Source organism: Dysidea avara, chromosome 2, assembly GCF_963678975.1.
Source record: "Dysidea avara chromosome 2, odDysAvar1.4, whole genome shotgun sequence".
Lineage (NCBI taxonomy): Eukaryota > Metazoa > Porifera > Demospongiae > Dictyoceratida > Dysideidae > Dysidea > Dysidea avara.
This window is the reverse complement of record NC_089273.1, coordinates 34,471,503-34,489,241: the sequence shown is the minus strand read 5'-3', so window position 1 is coordinate 34,489,241 and position 17,739 is coordinate 34,471,503. Positions and strand designations below refer to the sequence as shown.

Genomic DNA, 17,739 nt, shown 5'->3' with positions numbered 1-17,739 from the left:
ACTCCTTCTTAGCCACAGCTATTCGACTATGGAACTGTCTGTCTGAAGAAACAGTTAATTCTCCTAACTTACATTCATTTATTAACTTATTAAGTGTACGTTAACTTGATATGCACTACACTCATATTTTGAGTCTTGCATAACAAAAATTAAAATTAAAATTAAACAAATCACCTGTAGAGAGTTCAGCTAGGAACAAGTCACCCTGTACAGAGATCAGCTAGAAACAAGTCACCATGTAGAGAGTTCAGCTAGAAGAAGTTACATTGTAGAGAGTTCAGCTACAAAGAAACTACCATGTAGAGAGTTCAGCTGCAAACAAATTGCCCTGTAGAGAATTCAGCTACAAACAAATCACCCTGTAGAAAGATCAGCTAGAAGAAGTTACCTTGTAGAGAGTTCAGCTACAAACAAATCACCTTGTAGAGAGTTCAGCTAGAAACAAGTCACCCTGTAGAGAGATCAGCTAGAAACAAGCCACCCTGTAGAGAGTTCAGCTAGAAGAAGTTATATTGTAGAGAGTTCAGCTACAAAGAAGCTGCCATGTAGAGAATTCAGCTACAAACAAATCACCTGTAGAAAGATCAGCTAGAAGAAGTCACCTTGTAGAGAGTTCAGCTACTAATAAATCACCCTGTAGAGAGTTCAGCTAGAAGCAAGTCACCCTGTAGAGAGATCAGCTAGAAACAAGCCACCCGTAGAGAGTTCAGCTAGAAGAAGTTATATTGTAGAGAGTTCAGCAATTTAGCTGCAAACAAATCGCCCTGTAGAGAATTCAGCTACAAACAAATCACCCTGTATAAAGATCAGCTAGAAGAAGTCACCTTGTAGAGAGTTCAGCTACAAACAAATCACCCTGTAGAGAGTTCAGCTACAAACAAGTCATCCGGTAGAGAGATCAGCTAGAAGGATCACCTTGCAGAGAGGTCAGCTACAAAGAAATCACCATGATTCATCTTTTCTTCTTCCTGTAGTAAAGAAAAAAATGATAGGTTAAAAAGCTCTAAAGCCGGCTGTTAGCTGGCTTTGGGGTATACAAATACAAAAAGAAGTGAAATCTAATCCAAAACAGCCAAGCTGTAAAAAAAGAGTGCGGCCCTGAGAAAGGCTATGGTGAAAAAAGATGTGAAATCCAAGGTGGCGGCCAAGAAATGGCTGTGATGGTAGGTTAATGGTAAAAATTTTAATAACGACAATTCAGGTGAATTTTGTGCCAAGACCAAGTGGCACCAAATTCACCTGAATTGTTGTTATTAAATTTTTTACCATTAACCTACCATCACAGCTATTTCTTGGCCGCCACCTTGAATTTCACATCTTTTTTCACCATAGCGTTTCTCAGGGCCGCACTTTTTTTATTTACAGCTTGGCTGTTTTGGATTAGATCAAGACACACGGTAGTGTGGGGATGTCGTGCGGCCCAAGAAGCTGGCGCGCCACACCGTGAGTACATTTACATGAAGAAAGAAAACGTTATTTTCGCACTTTTGTCTCTCGGTGATAGCTTATCTGATTGAAACCAAATTTACTGCAGAGTTGCCCGCCAGCTAGAGGAGTCTACATTCCAAATTTGAAGGAAATCCCTCAAGTCATTTCCGAGATATGAGCGGCCAAAGTTTGTTTTTTTTTCTTCGTTTTTTTTCTTCTTATTCATCTTTTCGCACACTTGCAAAAATTGCTATAAAACGCAAACGCGTGCTCCAATCGCCTTGAAATTTGGCACACAGAAATGGAGTCCAAAGGCGGATTCTAGTATCAGATTTGGTGCAAATCTGATGAATGGTTCAGGAGTTATGATCGATTATTCACGTAAAACAAGATCGATTTGTTGTCACGCCTACAGTAGGGTCCGCAATCCGAAAAATCAACTTTCACAAATCGATCTCCCTACCATTGTGGGATGTTCATTGTAGTATCCCATTGCTAGATCCACCATGAAACCGGAGGCACGGTTGTTGTCTTCACAGAACTATCGATTTTAGTATTTCGTGAGATGCAAAAATTATTTTTTAAATTTCGGGCTCCTCACAAAGAACAGGATAGAACTTGCTGCTTAGCTAGATATTATCTAGAGTTAATGTAGTTAAAAAGTACGCACAGTAATAAGCAAATGATTTACTGGGTTCCCGGCACAGGGTTGCTTTCTCTCAAAAAGCAGAAAACGAAACACGAATTTTAGAATTCAAACTGCCCTACCAGCCAAGACAAGAAAAGCCAACTCTTCCTCATAGTGATGTGTTAAGGTTGGATGCATAGTCTGTCTATGCTGTTAGTTTGGAAAGGATCTGAGACTTCTCACCATCTGGGTGAAGAACGTCAAAATTTTCATGCGTCATTTCAAGGGATTCTCTCAATGGTACCAAAGTGCTTTCCGGTACTTCTGATGCCACACTGGTCACTTAATTTTGTTTAGAATGATGATAAATGATGGTTCAAAACGTTTGGTAGTAGTAGTAGTTGGTGTATCTGTGATTTCATATGTGACCAGATTTGCGAAAAGGTACCTTTTTCACACACAAAATTTGACCCATTTTTTGACGTTTAATGTTTCATAACTTTTTGACCATGGTATATAATCGCTTGAAATTTTCAATACATGTAGGTACAGTATCTGGCTACATTTTGAGATGAAGCGCAAGATAATCAGTATAAGGAGTCAAGTGTTACATCATTTTGTTTGCTGGCATGTTAAATGTGTGGAAAAGGTACCTTTTCGCAAATCCGGTCACATATGATGCAGTATACCATCAGCTCACCAGGAGCTCCACCCAGCTCGAATAAAAAATGCAAGATTTTGTGCATTTTTCGGTTTCTTTTGGGATGTTTTGCAGCATAATGGTGATGTAGGGTGATCTAGTGAAGATTTGAAGCTGCTGTGGAGCGTTAGAGGTGAAGTCAAATTTGGACGATTTTGCTGCCTCCCTTGATGCATAGCTTAGAGCGAGGCATGGAAGCTGTGGATGGAATAATAATTGACAACCGCTGTTACCAAACGTTCAGGGACATCTTTTGCCATAGTTTTAGTCTATAATTGATGATTGTTGTGGCTGCAGAAGCGCTGGAAATGGGTAGAATTCGCTACACAATTCTTTGATGCTGCAAAAAATTTTTACGCTCGTCACCCAGATGGTGAGAAGTCTCAGATCTTTTCCAAACTAACAGCATAGACAGACTATGCACCCAACCGTATCGAAACACTATGAAGAAGAGTTGGCTTCTCTTGCCCTGGGTGGTAGGGCAGTTTGAATTTGAAACTTCGTATTTCTTTGTCTGTTTTTACAAAGAAAGCAACCCTGTGCCGGGCACCCAGCAAACCATTTACTTATTTCTGTGCGTAGTTTTCAACTACAACAACTCTGGATACGATTTGGCTAAGTAGCAAGTTTCATCCGGTCCTTTGTGTTGAGCACGAAATTTAAAAAATAAATCTTGCATCTTGTGAGATACTGAAAATGATATTTCTGTGAAGACAACAATCGTGCCTCCGGTTTTATGGTGGATCAAGCAATGGGATACTACAATGAACATCCCACAATGGTAGGGGGATTGATTTGTAGAAGTTGATTTTCCGGATTGCGGACCCTACCTACAGGGTAAATCGCTTCATGGAATGAGTTGAAAATTGCTATGTAGATGGAATAACCATCGTAGGAGTGCCTTTTGGTGGTTTGAAAGGAATCGAGATTAAGACCACGGAGATATGACACAAAACCCAACCTGTGTCACAATTACGCGATCGATTTTTAGTAATAAAAAAGTATTAGTTTTTACGCCTACTAGGCAAACCGCTAAGAGCAATGAGCTGAAAATCGATGTATAGCTGGAATAATCTTCATAGAAAGTCCTTGCAGTAGTATAGAAGAATGGGATTACAAACCACTGAGTTATGATTCGAAAGCCAGCTCCGTGTAGCAAATGCGAGATCGAGATACTCTAATAGAACAGTCACCCTAATAGAGCATTCAGCTAATTTATTAACTCCATTATAGAATTCTATTACATTACAAGTTATTCTGTAGGGACTTCAGCTGCAAACAGTTAATCTTATAGACAGTTCAGTAAGAAGCAAGTCACCCTGTGGAGAGTTAAGCTAGAATTATATAACTGTAGAGATTCAAAACATTACAAGTCACACCGAAGAGAGTTCAGCTATAAACAAGTCATGCACCCTGTAGAGAGTTCACCTACAATTAAATCACTCTCTAGAGCATTCAGCTACACACACGTCACTGTGCAGAGAGTTCCGCTACAAACAAATTACCCTTTAGAGTGATCAGCTACAAACAAAACACTTTGCAGATAGTTCAGCTACAATGCCTACAAAAAAATCAATCTTTAGAGAGATAAGCTAGAAATAAATCACCCTGTAGAGAGTTCAGCTAAAACAAATCAACCTGCAGAGAGATCAGCTACAAACCAATCACCTTATAGACAGTTCAGCTACAAACAGATTACCCTGTAGAGAGATCGACTACAAACAAATTAACCTGCAGAGAGATCAGCTACAAACAAATCAGCTTGTAGAGAGATCAGTTATACACAAATCAACCTGTAGAGAGATAAGCTAGAAACAAATCACCCTGTAGAGAGTTCAGCTAAAACAAATCAACCTGCAGAGAGATCAGCTACAAACAAATCACCTTATAGACAGTTCAGCTACAAACAAATTACCTTGTAGAGAGATCGACTACAAACAAATCAACTTGCAGAGAGATCAGCTACACACAAATCAACTGGTAGAGAGATCAGCTAGAAACAAATCACCCTGTAGAGAGTTCAGCTACAAACAAATCAATACATGTGCAGAGAGATCAACTACAAACAAATCACCCTGTAGAAAGATCATCTAGAAACTAGACACAATGTAAGGAGTTCAGCTACAAGCAATACACCCTGTTGAGATTTCAGCTACAAACAAATCAATCTGTAGAGTGATCAGCTAAAAACAAATCACCCTGAAGAGAGGTCAGCTACAAAAAATAACCCTATAGAGAGATCAGCTAGAAACAAATCACCCTGTAGAGAGTTCAGCTAAAACAAATCAACCTGCAGAGAGATCAGCTACAAACAAATCACCCTGTAGAGAGTTCAGCGAAAACAAATCAACCTGCAGAGAGATCAGCTACAAACAAATCACCTTATAGACAGTTCAGCTACAAACAGATTACCCTGTAGAGAGATCGACTACAAACAAATCAACTTGCAGAGAGATCAGCTACAAAAAATCACCCTGTAGAGACTTCAGCTACAAACAAATCAACCTGCAGAGAGATCAGCTACAAACAAATCACTCTGTAGAGAGATCAGCTAGAAACTAGACACAATGTAAGGAGTTCAGCTACAAGCAAATCACCCTTTAGAGAGTTCAGCTACAAACAGATTACCCTGTAGAGAGATCGACTACAAACAAATCAACTTGCAAAGAGATCAGCTACAAAAAATCACCCTGTAGAGACTTCAGTTACAAACAAATCAACCTGCAGAGAGATCAGCTACAAACAAATCACTCTGTAGAGAGATCAGCTAGAAACTAGACACAATGTAAGGAGTTCAGCTACAAGCAAATCACCCTTTAGAGAGTTCAGCTACAAACAGATTACCCTGTAGAGAGATCGACTACAAACAAATCAACTTGCAAAGAGATCAGCTACAAAAAATCACCCTGTAGAGACTTCAGCTACAAACAAATCAACCTGCAGAGAGATCAGCTACAAACAAATCACTCTGTAGAGAGATCAGCTACAAACTAGACACAATTTAAGGAGTTCAGCTACAAGCAAATCACCCTTTAGAGAGTTCAGCTACAAACAAATCAACCTGCAGAGAGATCAAATCACCTTATAGAGAGTTCAGCTACAAACAAATTGCCCTGTAGAGAGATCAGTTACAAACAAATCAACCTGCAGAGAAATCAGCTACACACAAATCACCCTGTGGAGATCAGCTAGAAAGTAGACACAATGTAAGGAGTTCAGCTACAAGCAAATCACCTTGTAGAGATTTCAGCTGCAAACAAATCACCCTGTAGAGAGATCATCTAGAAACTAGACACAATGTAAAGAGTTCAGCTAGAAGAGGTCATCTTATAGAGAGTTCAGCTACAAAGAAACCATCATGTAGAGAGTTCAGCTGCAAACATATCACTCTGTATAGAGTTCAGCTAGAAAAAGTCACCTTGTAGAGAGTTCAGCTACAAAGAAACCACCATGTAGAGAGTTCAGTCTCAAACAAATTACCGTGTAGAGAATTCAACAACAAACAAATCGCCCTGTAGAGGGATCAGCTAGAAGAAGTTACCTTGTAGAGAGTTCAGCTACAAAGAAACCATCAAGTAGAGAGTTCAGCTACAAAGAAACCACCATGGATGTAGAGAGTTTAGCTGCAAACAAATAACCTGTAGAGAGTTTAGCTAGAAACAAATCACCATGTAGAGAAATCAGCTAGAGGAGGTCACCTTGTAGAGAGTTCAGCTACAAAGAAACCATCCTGTATATAGTTCAGCTAAATTTTAAGTCACCCAGTAGAGAGATCAGCTGCTAAAAATATCCTGTGGGGAATAATAGGCATGTAATAAATATCTAATCCAAAACAGCTAAGCTTTAAAAAAAGTGTGCGGCCCTCAAAAAGGCTATGGTGAAAAGAGATGTGAAATCCAAGGTGGCGGCCAAGAAATGGCTGTGATGGTAGGTTAATGGTAAAAATTTTAATAACAACAATTCAGGTGAATTTTTGTGCCGCTTGGTCTTGGCACAAAATTCACCTGAATTGTCATTATTAAAATTTTTACCATTGACCTACCATCACAGCCATTTCTTGGCCACCACCTTGGATTTCACATCTTTTTTCACCATAACCTTTTTGAGGGCTGCACACTTTTTTTACAGCTTGGCTGTTTTGGATTAGATTTAATTTCTTTTTGTATTTGTATACCCCAAAGCCGGCCTATGGCTGGCTTTGGGACTTTTTTAACCTATCTTTTTTTTACCACAGGTAGAAGAAAAGATGAAGTAGATGTACTTTAAATATTTTATCAGTAAATGTACAAATTATATATATAATACATTATATTGATTACAGAAATCTCCATGGTGGTTTCTTTGTAACTGAACACTCTACAAGGTGACTTCTACTAGATGCTCTCTCTACAGGGTGAATTGTTTGTAGCTAAACGATCTACAAGGTAACTTCTTCTAGCTGATATCTCTAGAGGGTGATTTGCTTGTAGCTGAATTCTGTACAGCCGATTTGTTTGCAGCTGAGCTTTTACAGAATGGTTTCTTTGTAGCTGAACTCTCTACAAGGTAACTTCTTCTAACTGATCTTTCTACAGGGCAATTTGTTTGTGGCAGAATTTTATACAAGGTGATTTCTTTGCAGTTGAACTCTCTACATGGTGGTTTCTTTGTAGCTGAATTCTCTACAAGTTAACTTCTTCTAGCTGATCTCTCTACAGGGTGATTTGTTTGTAGCTGAACGATCTACAAGGTAACTTTTTCTAGCTGATCTCTCTACAGGGTGGTTTGTTTGTAGCTGAATTCTGTACAGGTGATTTGTTTGCAGCTGAGCTCTTTACAGAATGGTTTCTTTGTAGCTGAACTCTCTAAAAGGTAACTTCTTCTAACTGATCTTTCTACAGGGCAATTTGTTTGTGGCAGAATTTTCTACAGGGTGATTTCTTTGCAGCTGAACTCTCTACATGGTGGTTTCTTTGTAGCTGAACTCTCTACAAGGTAATTTCTTCTAGCTGATCTCTCTACAGGGAGATCTGTTTGTAGCTGAACTATCTACAAGGTAACTTCTTCTTGCTGATCTCTCTAAAGGGTGATTTGTTCGTAGCTGACTTCTGTACAGGTGATTTGTTTGCAGCTGAGCTCTTTACAGAATGGTTTCTTTGTAGCTGAACTCTCTACAAGGTAACTTCTTCTAACTGATCTTTCTACAGGGTGATTTGTTTGTGGCTGAACTATCTACAAGGTAATTTCTTCTAGCAAATCTCTCTACAGGGTGATTTGTTTGTAGCTGACTTCTGTACGGGTGATTTGTTTGCAGCTGAGCTCTTTACAGAATGGTTTCTTTGTGGCTGAACTCTCAACAAGGTAATTTCTTCTCTCTACAGGGAGATCTGTTTGTAGCTGAACTATCTACAAGGTAACTTCTTCTAGCTGACCTCTCTACAGGATGATTTTTTTGTAGCTGAATTCTGTACAGGTGATTTGTTTGCAGCTGAGCTCTTTACAGAATGGTTTCTTTGTTGCTGAACTCTCTACAGGGTAACTTTTCTAGCTGATGTCTCTACAAGGTAACTAACTCTCTACATGGTGGTTTCTTTGTAGCTGAACTCTCTACAAGATAGCTTCTTCTAGCTAATCTCTCCACAGGGAGATTTGTTTGTAGCTGAACTCTCTACATGATGGTTTCTTTGTAGCTGAACTCTCTACAAGGTAACTTCTTCTAGCTAATCTCTCTACAGGGAGATTTGTTTGTAGCTGAGCTCTCTACATGGTGGTTTCTTTGTAACTGAACTCTCTACAAGGTGACCTCTTCTAGCTGATCTTTCTACAGGGTGATTTGTTTGAAGCTGAACTCTCTACATGATGGTTTCTTTGTAGCTGAACTCTCTACAAGGTAACTTCTTCTAGCTAATCTCTCTACAGGGAGATTTGTTTGTAGCTGAGCTCTCTACATGGTGGTTTCTTTGTAACTGAACTCTCTACAAGGTGACCTCTTCTAGCTGATCTTTCTACAGGGTGATTTGTTTGAAGCTGAACTCTCTACAAGGTAACTTCTTCTAGCTAAGCTCTCTACAGGGAGATTTGTTTGTAGATGAACTCTCTACATGATGGTTTCTTTGTAGCTAAACTCTCTACAAGGTAACTTCTTCTAGCTAAGCTCTCTACAGGGAGATTTGTTTGTAGCTGAACTCTCTACATGATGGTTTCTTTGTAGCTGAACTCTCTGCAAGGTAACTTCTTCTATTGATCTCTCCACAGGGCGATTTGTTTGTAGCTGAACTCTCTACATGGTGGTTTCTTTGTAGTTGAACTCTACAAGGTGATTTCTTCTAGCTGAACTATCTCTTTCCATAGTTGCATGAACTCCCTTCAAGGTAACTTCTTCTAGCTGATCTCTCTACAGGGTGACTTGTGTGTAGCTGATCTCTATACAGGTTCTTGTTTCTAGCTGATCGCTTGAATTCTCTTTAGGGTGACTGCTCTATTAGGATGACTGCTCTATTAGAGTATCTCGATCTCGCACTTGCTGCACCAAGTTGGATTTCGTGTTATAACTCCGTAGGTTTAAGTCTGATTCTTCTACACCATTGATGATCCTTTCTAAGATGATTACTCCATCTGTACAACGATTTTCAAAGTATTACCCCAAGCGGTTTATCTGGTAGGCGTGGCAAGCAGTCGTTTTTTTATTAGCTAATCTCGATTGCATAATTGTTACACACTGTTGGTTTTTTCGTTGTATCTTCCTGTTTTTTAGCTCGATTTCTATCAAACCACAAAAGGTTTGAGGTTCAATAGTTAACCTATGCACCCATCGATTTTCAGCTTCTTCCCATACGCGGTTAACCCTGTAGGCGTGACAACATATTGGTGTTATTTTTCGTGAATAATCGCTCATAACTCTTTGCCTGTTAATTGTATTCCAGCCAAAGTTGGTACCGAGATGCGCCTTTATATCTCCCTTCTGTGTGCCAAATTTCAAGGAAATCAGATGTGGTGTTCGCGTTTTATAGCAGTTTTTGTAAGTGTGCGACAAGAAAAAGAAAAATAAGAAGAAAAAAACCAAGAAACGGAGCCAATTTTTGAAGTCGCATATCTCGGGAACTCGTGAAGCGATTTCGCTCAAATTTGGAATGTGGGGTGCTGTAGTTGGAGGGCATGTCCACAGCAAACATCGTCTTGTTTCATCAAGGAAGCACAGAGCTACGGAGGTGCGAAAATTGCGTTTTCTTTCTTCCCGCCTGTCAATATACTCACGGGTGTTACGCGCCGGCTTCTTGGGCCGCACGACACACTACCGTGTGTCTTGATATGTATTTAATTTGTATAATAAAATCAAAAATAATTGAAGTATTAAAAATCTTCTATAAGTTCGTTTCTTCTTCCTGTGGTAAATAAAAAAAAACACATGGGTTAAAAAAGCCCCAAAGCCAGCCATAGGCCGGCTTTGCAGTATACAAATGCAAAAAGAAGTGATATCTAATCAAAAACAGCCAAGCTGTAAAAAAAGGTGCGGCCCCCAAAATGGCTATGGTGAAAAAAGATGTGAAATCTAAGGTGGCGGCCAAGAAATGGCTGTGATGGTAGGTTAATGGTAAAAATTTTAATAACGACAATTCAGGTGAATTTTGTGCCACTTGGTCTTGGCACCAAATTCACCTGAATTGTCGTTATTAAAATTTTTACCATTAACCTACCATCACAGCCATTTCTTGGCCGCCGCCTTGGATTTCACATCTTTTTTCACCATAGCCTTTTTGGTGGCCGCACCTTTTTTTACAGCTTGGCTGTTTTTGATTAGATATGCATAACAGCACAAAACACAAATAACATTCATACAGATATCTATACACAAGTACTTTGGTGAAAGGGCAACTGAGGAAATTGTTGGAGTAGGGTGTAATAACTTTTGTACAAGCCACGCCGACAATCATTGTGGATATGGCATAACTAGATTTACAGTTGACCACGAAGCAAATATGTGTTCCAATTAATACAAGATTACAGCAATGCACCATATATGCAAAGCAACACAATGTGATAACAGCAACCAATGAATAATCATATAAGTTAACTTTTAGTGTAATTGGTTTGGTTTGGCCATGCACAGATAATTAGCACTTCATCCACTTGCCCTTGGTCCTCAGTTGCTGTTTAACTATATATGAGTATCTAAGTTCAATATCAGTAATTGGATACACAACAACCAAACCAAGCAAACAATGTAACTAAGTGATACATACAACCGTACAAAGCGCATACAACAACATATGCACTGGCACATATACTTAATGCATGGTTTTGGGTGGGAGGGAGGGATGGAAAAAAAATTTTTTTGTCTGCGAACACGCCATGCACTATGGCATGATCTTGTGATCTCAAACCTGTCAAACCAGTTTATTACAATGAATCATTGTGACATCATTACGTCTCATGTATCCTACAAGATTGGTTCAACTTTTACCTGAAACAAAAGTGTTGATTTCAGTTTGTGGTGCTAGCACTGCTAATATACAATGCCTCTCTAATGGACCTTACAGTCAACTTAAGGATTCTGTGTTGGTGAATTTAATTTACTTTACTTGAAAGGCTAGTTTATCACTAAAGGATGCTGGCTTCGTTTACTGTGGTATGGTACGTAGATTTGCATTGTATTCATTCTGCACCCACGCCAAGGCATGTTAACTTCAATTTATTGCATTGCAATAAATTACATTAGTACATCGATAAAAACGACCAAAACAAACTGGAGTAATGCATGATATTAAATTACAGTAATTAAAAACAATTAGAAGCATTACAACCCTACTGTGCATTTCTGCTTGTTTCAGCCCTTTTTATTGATGTGTTATGTTCCTACCCTAGTTGAAAATTTCAAAAAAATTGTGTACTTGTAGTACTGTGTATCTCCTTTGCACATGAACTCATAAATGGGTAAGTACTATGCAAAAATGACATCTAGGTCTGGAAGCGAACAACGATAGATAAGAAAATTAAAATGTAAAAGTGTATTTTGCTGATGTCTGTCTGACCATATCCAACTACTCTTTGTAAACAATTTACATTATGTGTGTTATCTATCAGGCTAGCGGAAGGCCAGACATATGATTTAATCGTTTGGGGTGACTACAAAGGCATTCCCAAGGTAAGCTGTGAGGTTAACAGGTTACTATGTTGCACCAGTCTGCTTGTGACAGTCTCAGTTACCTATATAACTTAATTGCAGTAAAATCCTGATATATAGCTATTAGTAGCTTTTACTTGTGTTATTCACCTGTACATTCACTTTATAGTTTAAGCTAAGAAGAATGAAAAAGATATCAGTACATCTCTTACAATTTTGACTTTACACTTTATATTACATGGCATTATGACCACATAGATACTACTAAGGCAAATTCATTTTGCAGAAAATCTTTTAAGTGAGTGGCTGAGCAGTGATTGGTTGTACAGTGCAGTGTAGATTGGTGACTCAATGCTTGAAACAAACATCCAAGTTGGCAGAAACACAAGCAGGAAAGGAGAGACAACAAAAGTTGAAATGTTCGAACAAATCACTTGACGACCACTCAACTTTACAGTGTCCTGACATGTCCTAAGTGTTATTTCACAAACTGATTTCCAGAATCATTACAGGAAGTACAAGTACATATACTGTATACTGAATGGGTACATGTAAACATGAGCAGCACTTACCACTATGTTGCTCTAACTGTTCATTCTCTTGATCAGTATGACTTTGCTGAACTTGAGTTGTCATGCTTACAACTGGTTGTATGGGCCCTGTGAAAAAGAGTGCCTGCTTTTTAGCTAGAACTATATAGTTTATTAGCATTGGATGCTTTGTAGGCCTGAGCCTACTATGCTTTTGAGCAATGTTCCAAAATTTTTCTTATTATGCTCACCAAATCTTTATCCTAATATACAACAATACTGTATTACAGTAGTACATACATACTGTACATGTATTGCATGTAAGTTGCTTTTAAAACATGTATTTGCGTCCTTACCAGAAGATGGCTGTATCTGTTCACCTAGTTGACTTTGGACACTAGCTGAAGTTTGCATCCCTGGTTGCCTAAGTGCTGTACAGATATTGACATAAAGTAATACAGAACAAACTATTTCAGTTAGATATATACACATACCGAAACTGATAGAGCAATGTTATATAGTGTATTGTCATTGTTCCATCTAGGGTGACATTGTAGTTCAGTCATGCAGTAGATAAAGTGGGACCTCAAACACTTATGTACAAGTTTACTAGGTCTGAGTCTATTATGCTTTTGAGCAATGTTCCAAAATCTCCCCTATCATGCTCCGGTTATGCGCAGTTGTGTCCTTGCTCCAAATATGCTCGTATAAAATTATGTCTTGACTGTTCTACTATTAGAATATCTAATGCACCTGTGAACGTTCTATTATGATATTTCAACATGCGGTGACTGTTCTATTAGAGTATATCAATCTTTAACTCATAGCTGTCAATCTAATTTTCACTATGTTTGCACACTATCTCATTCTGCATCATGCAAAATAGGCAGAGTTAAAACCTAACTCTATTTATAGACTCTGATTAAGAGGTACATGCACCTACAATTTTTGCAGAAATAATTTGTGAGATTTACTATACTACTTGTAGTTTAGTGCATGTGATTGCTAGCTATAAGTAACAGCTAGGAGCTTCTGATAGGAGATCATTATCTGTATAGTAGTACTGTATAGTAGGGATCATGAAATTCTTACTTGCCCAACTATATCATTCAAAAACAGCTCCTTCAAAACAGCTTGGCAGTACTGGTTAGGCATAACTAAGTCCAAAAATGCTTTCAGAGTGAACCCACACCCTTTCAATAAGTTTCTATGAAGATTCCTATTAAAATGAATTTACTGATTAACTAACTAACTACTTACTGAATGACTGACTGCATTCAGCCAAGCATAACTCAGCCATGGTTAATGCTATGGGCTTGATTTCTTTACCATGCAGGTGTTGACTTTTGTAACATGTGACTTTAGTGGTTTCAGTACACAAAATAATCATTCATAATTTCCATAGTGACTGGATTGATTGCAGAGGTGCTTCTTGTACTGTTCTTTGTTTGTAACATTAATATAATGGGTAAAATATACTTTTAAATGAAGTGAAATGGCCACTTCACAGTAGTCAGGTCATGCATTTACAGCTGTGTACTTGATTGCAGAGGTGCTTCTTTAGATATTTATTTGTTTGAAAATTGTTTGTGTTAGTTTGTTTGTTAGCAAGTTGAAAATGAAGCAAAATAGCCACAATGATTCCGGTATTAATTGATGGTCAGGATACTTGTTAAGTTGCTATAGTTGGTATGTCCAACTGTTTTTTCAGGTATGCATTGGTTAACCAGCCAAAAAAGTAAACAAACAAGTGTGAGGAAACATTTAAAATTTTAGGGGTCATAGAAATAAAAAGCAGCAAAACAAGGCAGGTCAGCTACACCTGCAGCTATGCTAATGGAAATTTAATCCCTACTTTGGTTTTGGCTATACGCTGTCTGTATATTAGGAATTAAATACCTATTAGTATAGCTGCAGGTGTAGATGACCTCCATTGCTTCATAGGCTTTTATTTTTATGACCTCAAACACAAATTTTCTAATTTCCCTACACATATGTAAGCAAGGCTTCAAAATCATTCCTATCAGAGTACTGCAAAATAAGCTATATCAAGACACACATGCAGCAGTAGTGTAGTGCCGCCAAGTACAGGCGGCGCAGGCATATGACATGCAAGAGTGTATTTCAGGACTCATGTATTTTGCAGCTTGTTTTACAAAATCAAGGTAATACCATTTTCATGTATCCATAGCTTGATATATAGTGCCTGAATGGTAACTAACCATTTTTGCTGTAATACACACTATGTAGAATGTTCTAGAATTTCCACTGATACTGTAGATCTTCACGATCATAAAAACTTTCACCATCTAGTGTACTAAATTAGAACTTTCAGCAATTGACTACAGTGTGATAGAGTGGTAAAGGATTTTGGCATACATAGATGTGGAGGTCCCTAGTTAAAATCCTGGGGAAAACTTTCTGACATCTTTAATGCATACTTTTTACTTCTTGGTGACTGTTCTATTAGAGTATCACTATTGCACTTTTGCTTTTCGCAGTATATCTCCTTAGCTAATACTCACAATACATTTAAACTACAAAAGATTTACACTACAATGTTACGTCATGTACAGACTGGTTTTCAAGGTATTTGGTTAAGTATATTATTACCCTATAGGCATGACAACAAATCGTTTATGTAATTTTCAAAGCTGCTCATATTTTCTTTGCTCTTGAAAATTGTACTATAAATATGCTGCATTATAGCCTCCAATTTGAAATAAATCAGCTAAAGCATGTGCAAGTTATTGTGATTTTTCTAAAGGGTGCAAGATAACATTATGTAAGAAGATCAAGAAGAAAAATGAATAATGAAGAAAATAAGACAAGCTTTAAAAGCACACATCTCATCTCTAATTTAAACAGGAAGTACTTTACCATGAGAAAGTTTCCACAGCAAACCTGGTTAATTTCCATTCATGATCAGGCACTATCAAATTACAGATGTGTGAAAATGATATTCTTGGTTCATGTATAATACACACTTGCCTGTTGTGTATCTGCACTATTCCAATGACACATTAATGTCCTTATATTATACATTTAAGTATGTACAAAATCTGTAACTTACATTCTGAACGTGCTTCAAGTGACAAGTCTTCATGATTTGCATTAGTAATAGCAAGTTCTAATACACCCCGCGTTGCATTATTTCCAGCTAGCTTCATCCATTTGCTCAAAGTGACTTCAAAACATTTCCTTTGCTCATGATAATCAGCTTGTATGTTATCAAGTACACTGGCATGCAAGCCTAACTTAAGACCAATTTGTCTCCACATAACAGAATGTTTGATACAAATTGCATTTATATCATTTGCATCAACAATCTGATCAGCTAACAAAATGGTAAATACATAGCTCTTACAGTACGTACACATGATAGAATATAGTCGTACGTATGTATGTACCCATATATATGTACACATACACCTGTATAATAATATCAAAGCCAAAACAGTCAAGCTGTAAAAAAAGAGTGCGGCCTCCAAGGTAAAAAAAGAGTGTGGCCTCCAAGGTGAAAAAAGATGTGAAATCCAAGGTGGTGGCCAAGAAATGGCTGTGATGGTAGATTAACGGTAAAAATTTTAATAACGACAATTCAGGTGAATTTTGTACCAAGACCAAGCTGCACCAAATTCACCTGAATTGTTGTGATTAAAATTTTTGCCATTAACCTACCATCACAGCCATTTCTTGGCCGCCACCTTGGATTTCACATCTTTTTTCACCTTGGAGGCCGCACTCTTTTTTTACCTTGGAGGCCGCACTCTTTTTTTACAGCTTGGCTGTTTTGGTTTAGATATATTATACTATATTGTACTTCCTGATTGTCTTGCTTAAAAATTTAATAGTTTATCTTGAGTACCTAAACTGCTTCAAAATTTTGACCATTAGTACGAGTTCATGTAATCTACTTCTAGTTATACAGTAGAACAAGTTGATAAGATCAACAATGTTATGCAGATGATAATACTTCTGATACAAGTACTTATAATAAAATCATCTGCCAATACTGATGTTGATACTGATACTAAGCATTGAAGCCTAGACAAGTTTAGTGGTGCAGTTTTCTTGTAAGCTCATAGATTAGATAATTAATTGTATTGGCAGTCAATAATTCTACAGTGGTTGTTGCAACCTTGCAACCAAAGATTTTCATGTAAAAGCAAGCAATTACAGTAGTTAAAAAAAACAAAAAAAAAACAGCTAAGCCAGCTTTTAAAAAGAATTTTAAGTAACTCTTCACGAAGTGATTATCTAAAATCAATATGGAACTAAGGCACTTATTATAAGTAAACTAAACCCATTGAGCCTATGTACTACTGCAAATACCATAAAGTTAGTATACAAACTTTATCTTCTTTTTGAAGAATAACTGCCCTGTCATAATCACAAAGCATCTCTGCATTCACACAAAGTGTACTTTATCTTCCCAATTAATTGCATAACTGTACTGTATGAGCAGATACTATATAATTATACAGCTAATTAACACTGTATAGAAAATACAGTATGCTTTGGCACTTTGATCACTCTCAAGCAAAGTATAAATTATGTAAAAAGGGAACACAGTAATAAAAGTTATTGAAACAACATCTCTTTTGCACCTAAACCCATAATGCCACTATATATAGAGTACTTTTAATTCCCACTTCAGTTGTACAATAGCTGAAACATAAAGGGATTGAATATGTCTATTATGACTATAAGTGCATGCAGACAAAGTAAGATTCTTTGTTTTTCAGTACTTTATTAGTACAATCCTTAGTCCAATTTTACATGATTATAAATAATCTTACACCAAATTAAAGTGACATACCAACTGCGGGAGCTCCACTAGATGGTGGAGGAGGAGAATCTGGTTTGTAATCCTCATCTAATGCAAGCATTAAACAATATAATTAATTAATTATAGGTATACTCCACCATCCCCTCAATGGCACTATAAATGTTACATTACATACATGTATACATACATTACATAAATACATGCGTACATACACACATACATACATACTCATGTATTTCTGAAGGCCTAAATCTGTTGGTCATAAGTAGAACTTCAATTGAATCAAAGTACAATTTATTGGAAGTGTTTTGAGTCAAGGGATCCACCAATTAAGATACAGTAAGTAGTGAAATGGAATAATCAAAATAATTGGGAATAATTAACACCTGCCGATGGATCAAGTATCAAGTCAAGAAAAGAGTAGTGAACTAGTTATATAGCTCTCTACAACTATTAAAGTACTATAATAAAGTTCATTACCATACAACAATGCTTAATAACTCAATACATACGTATGTACAATAGTGATAATTTTGTGAGCAATCAAGTGTCACAGCTAGC

General features: G+C 37.4%; 1 protein-coding gene across 2 annotated transcripts in view; it reads right to left on the bottom strand.

The window, feature by feature from the left end:
* LOC136247139 (uncharacterized) overlaps positions 1–17,739 on the bottom strand; it is a 142,643-nt gene that overhangs the window by 39,059 nt on the left and 85,845 nt on the right. Inside the window, exons 4-7 of one of the 2 annotated variants that reach the window (XM_066038765.1) lie at positions 17,209–17,265; positions 15,460–15,723; positions 12,743–12,817; positions 12,429–12,515 (exon numbers count right to left, since the gene is read on the bottom strand). In XM_066038765.1, coding sequence (XP_065894837.1) covers positions 12,429–12,515; positions 12,743–12,817; positions 15,460–15,723; positions 17,209–17,265 — 483 coding nt within the window. The remainder of the gene's footprint in view (positions 1–12,428; positions 12,516–12,742; positions 12,818–15,459; positions 15,724–17,208; positions 17,266–17,739) is intronic. The other variant, XM_066038766.1, reaches the window with a different exon arrangement.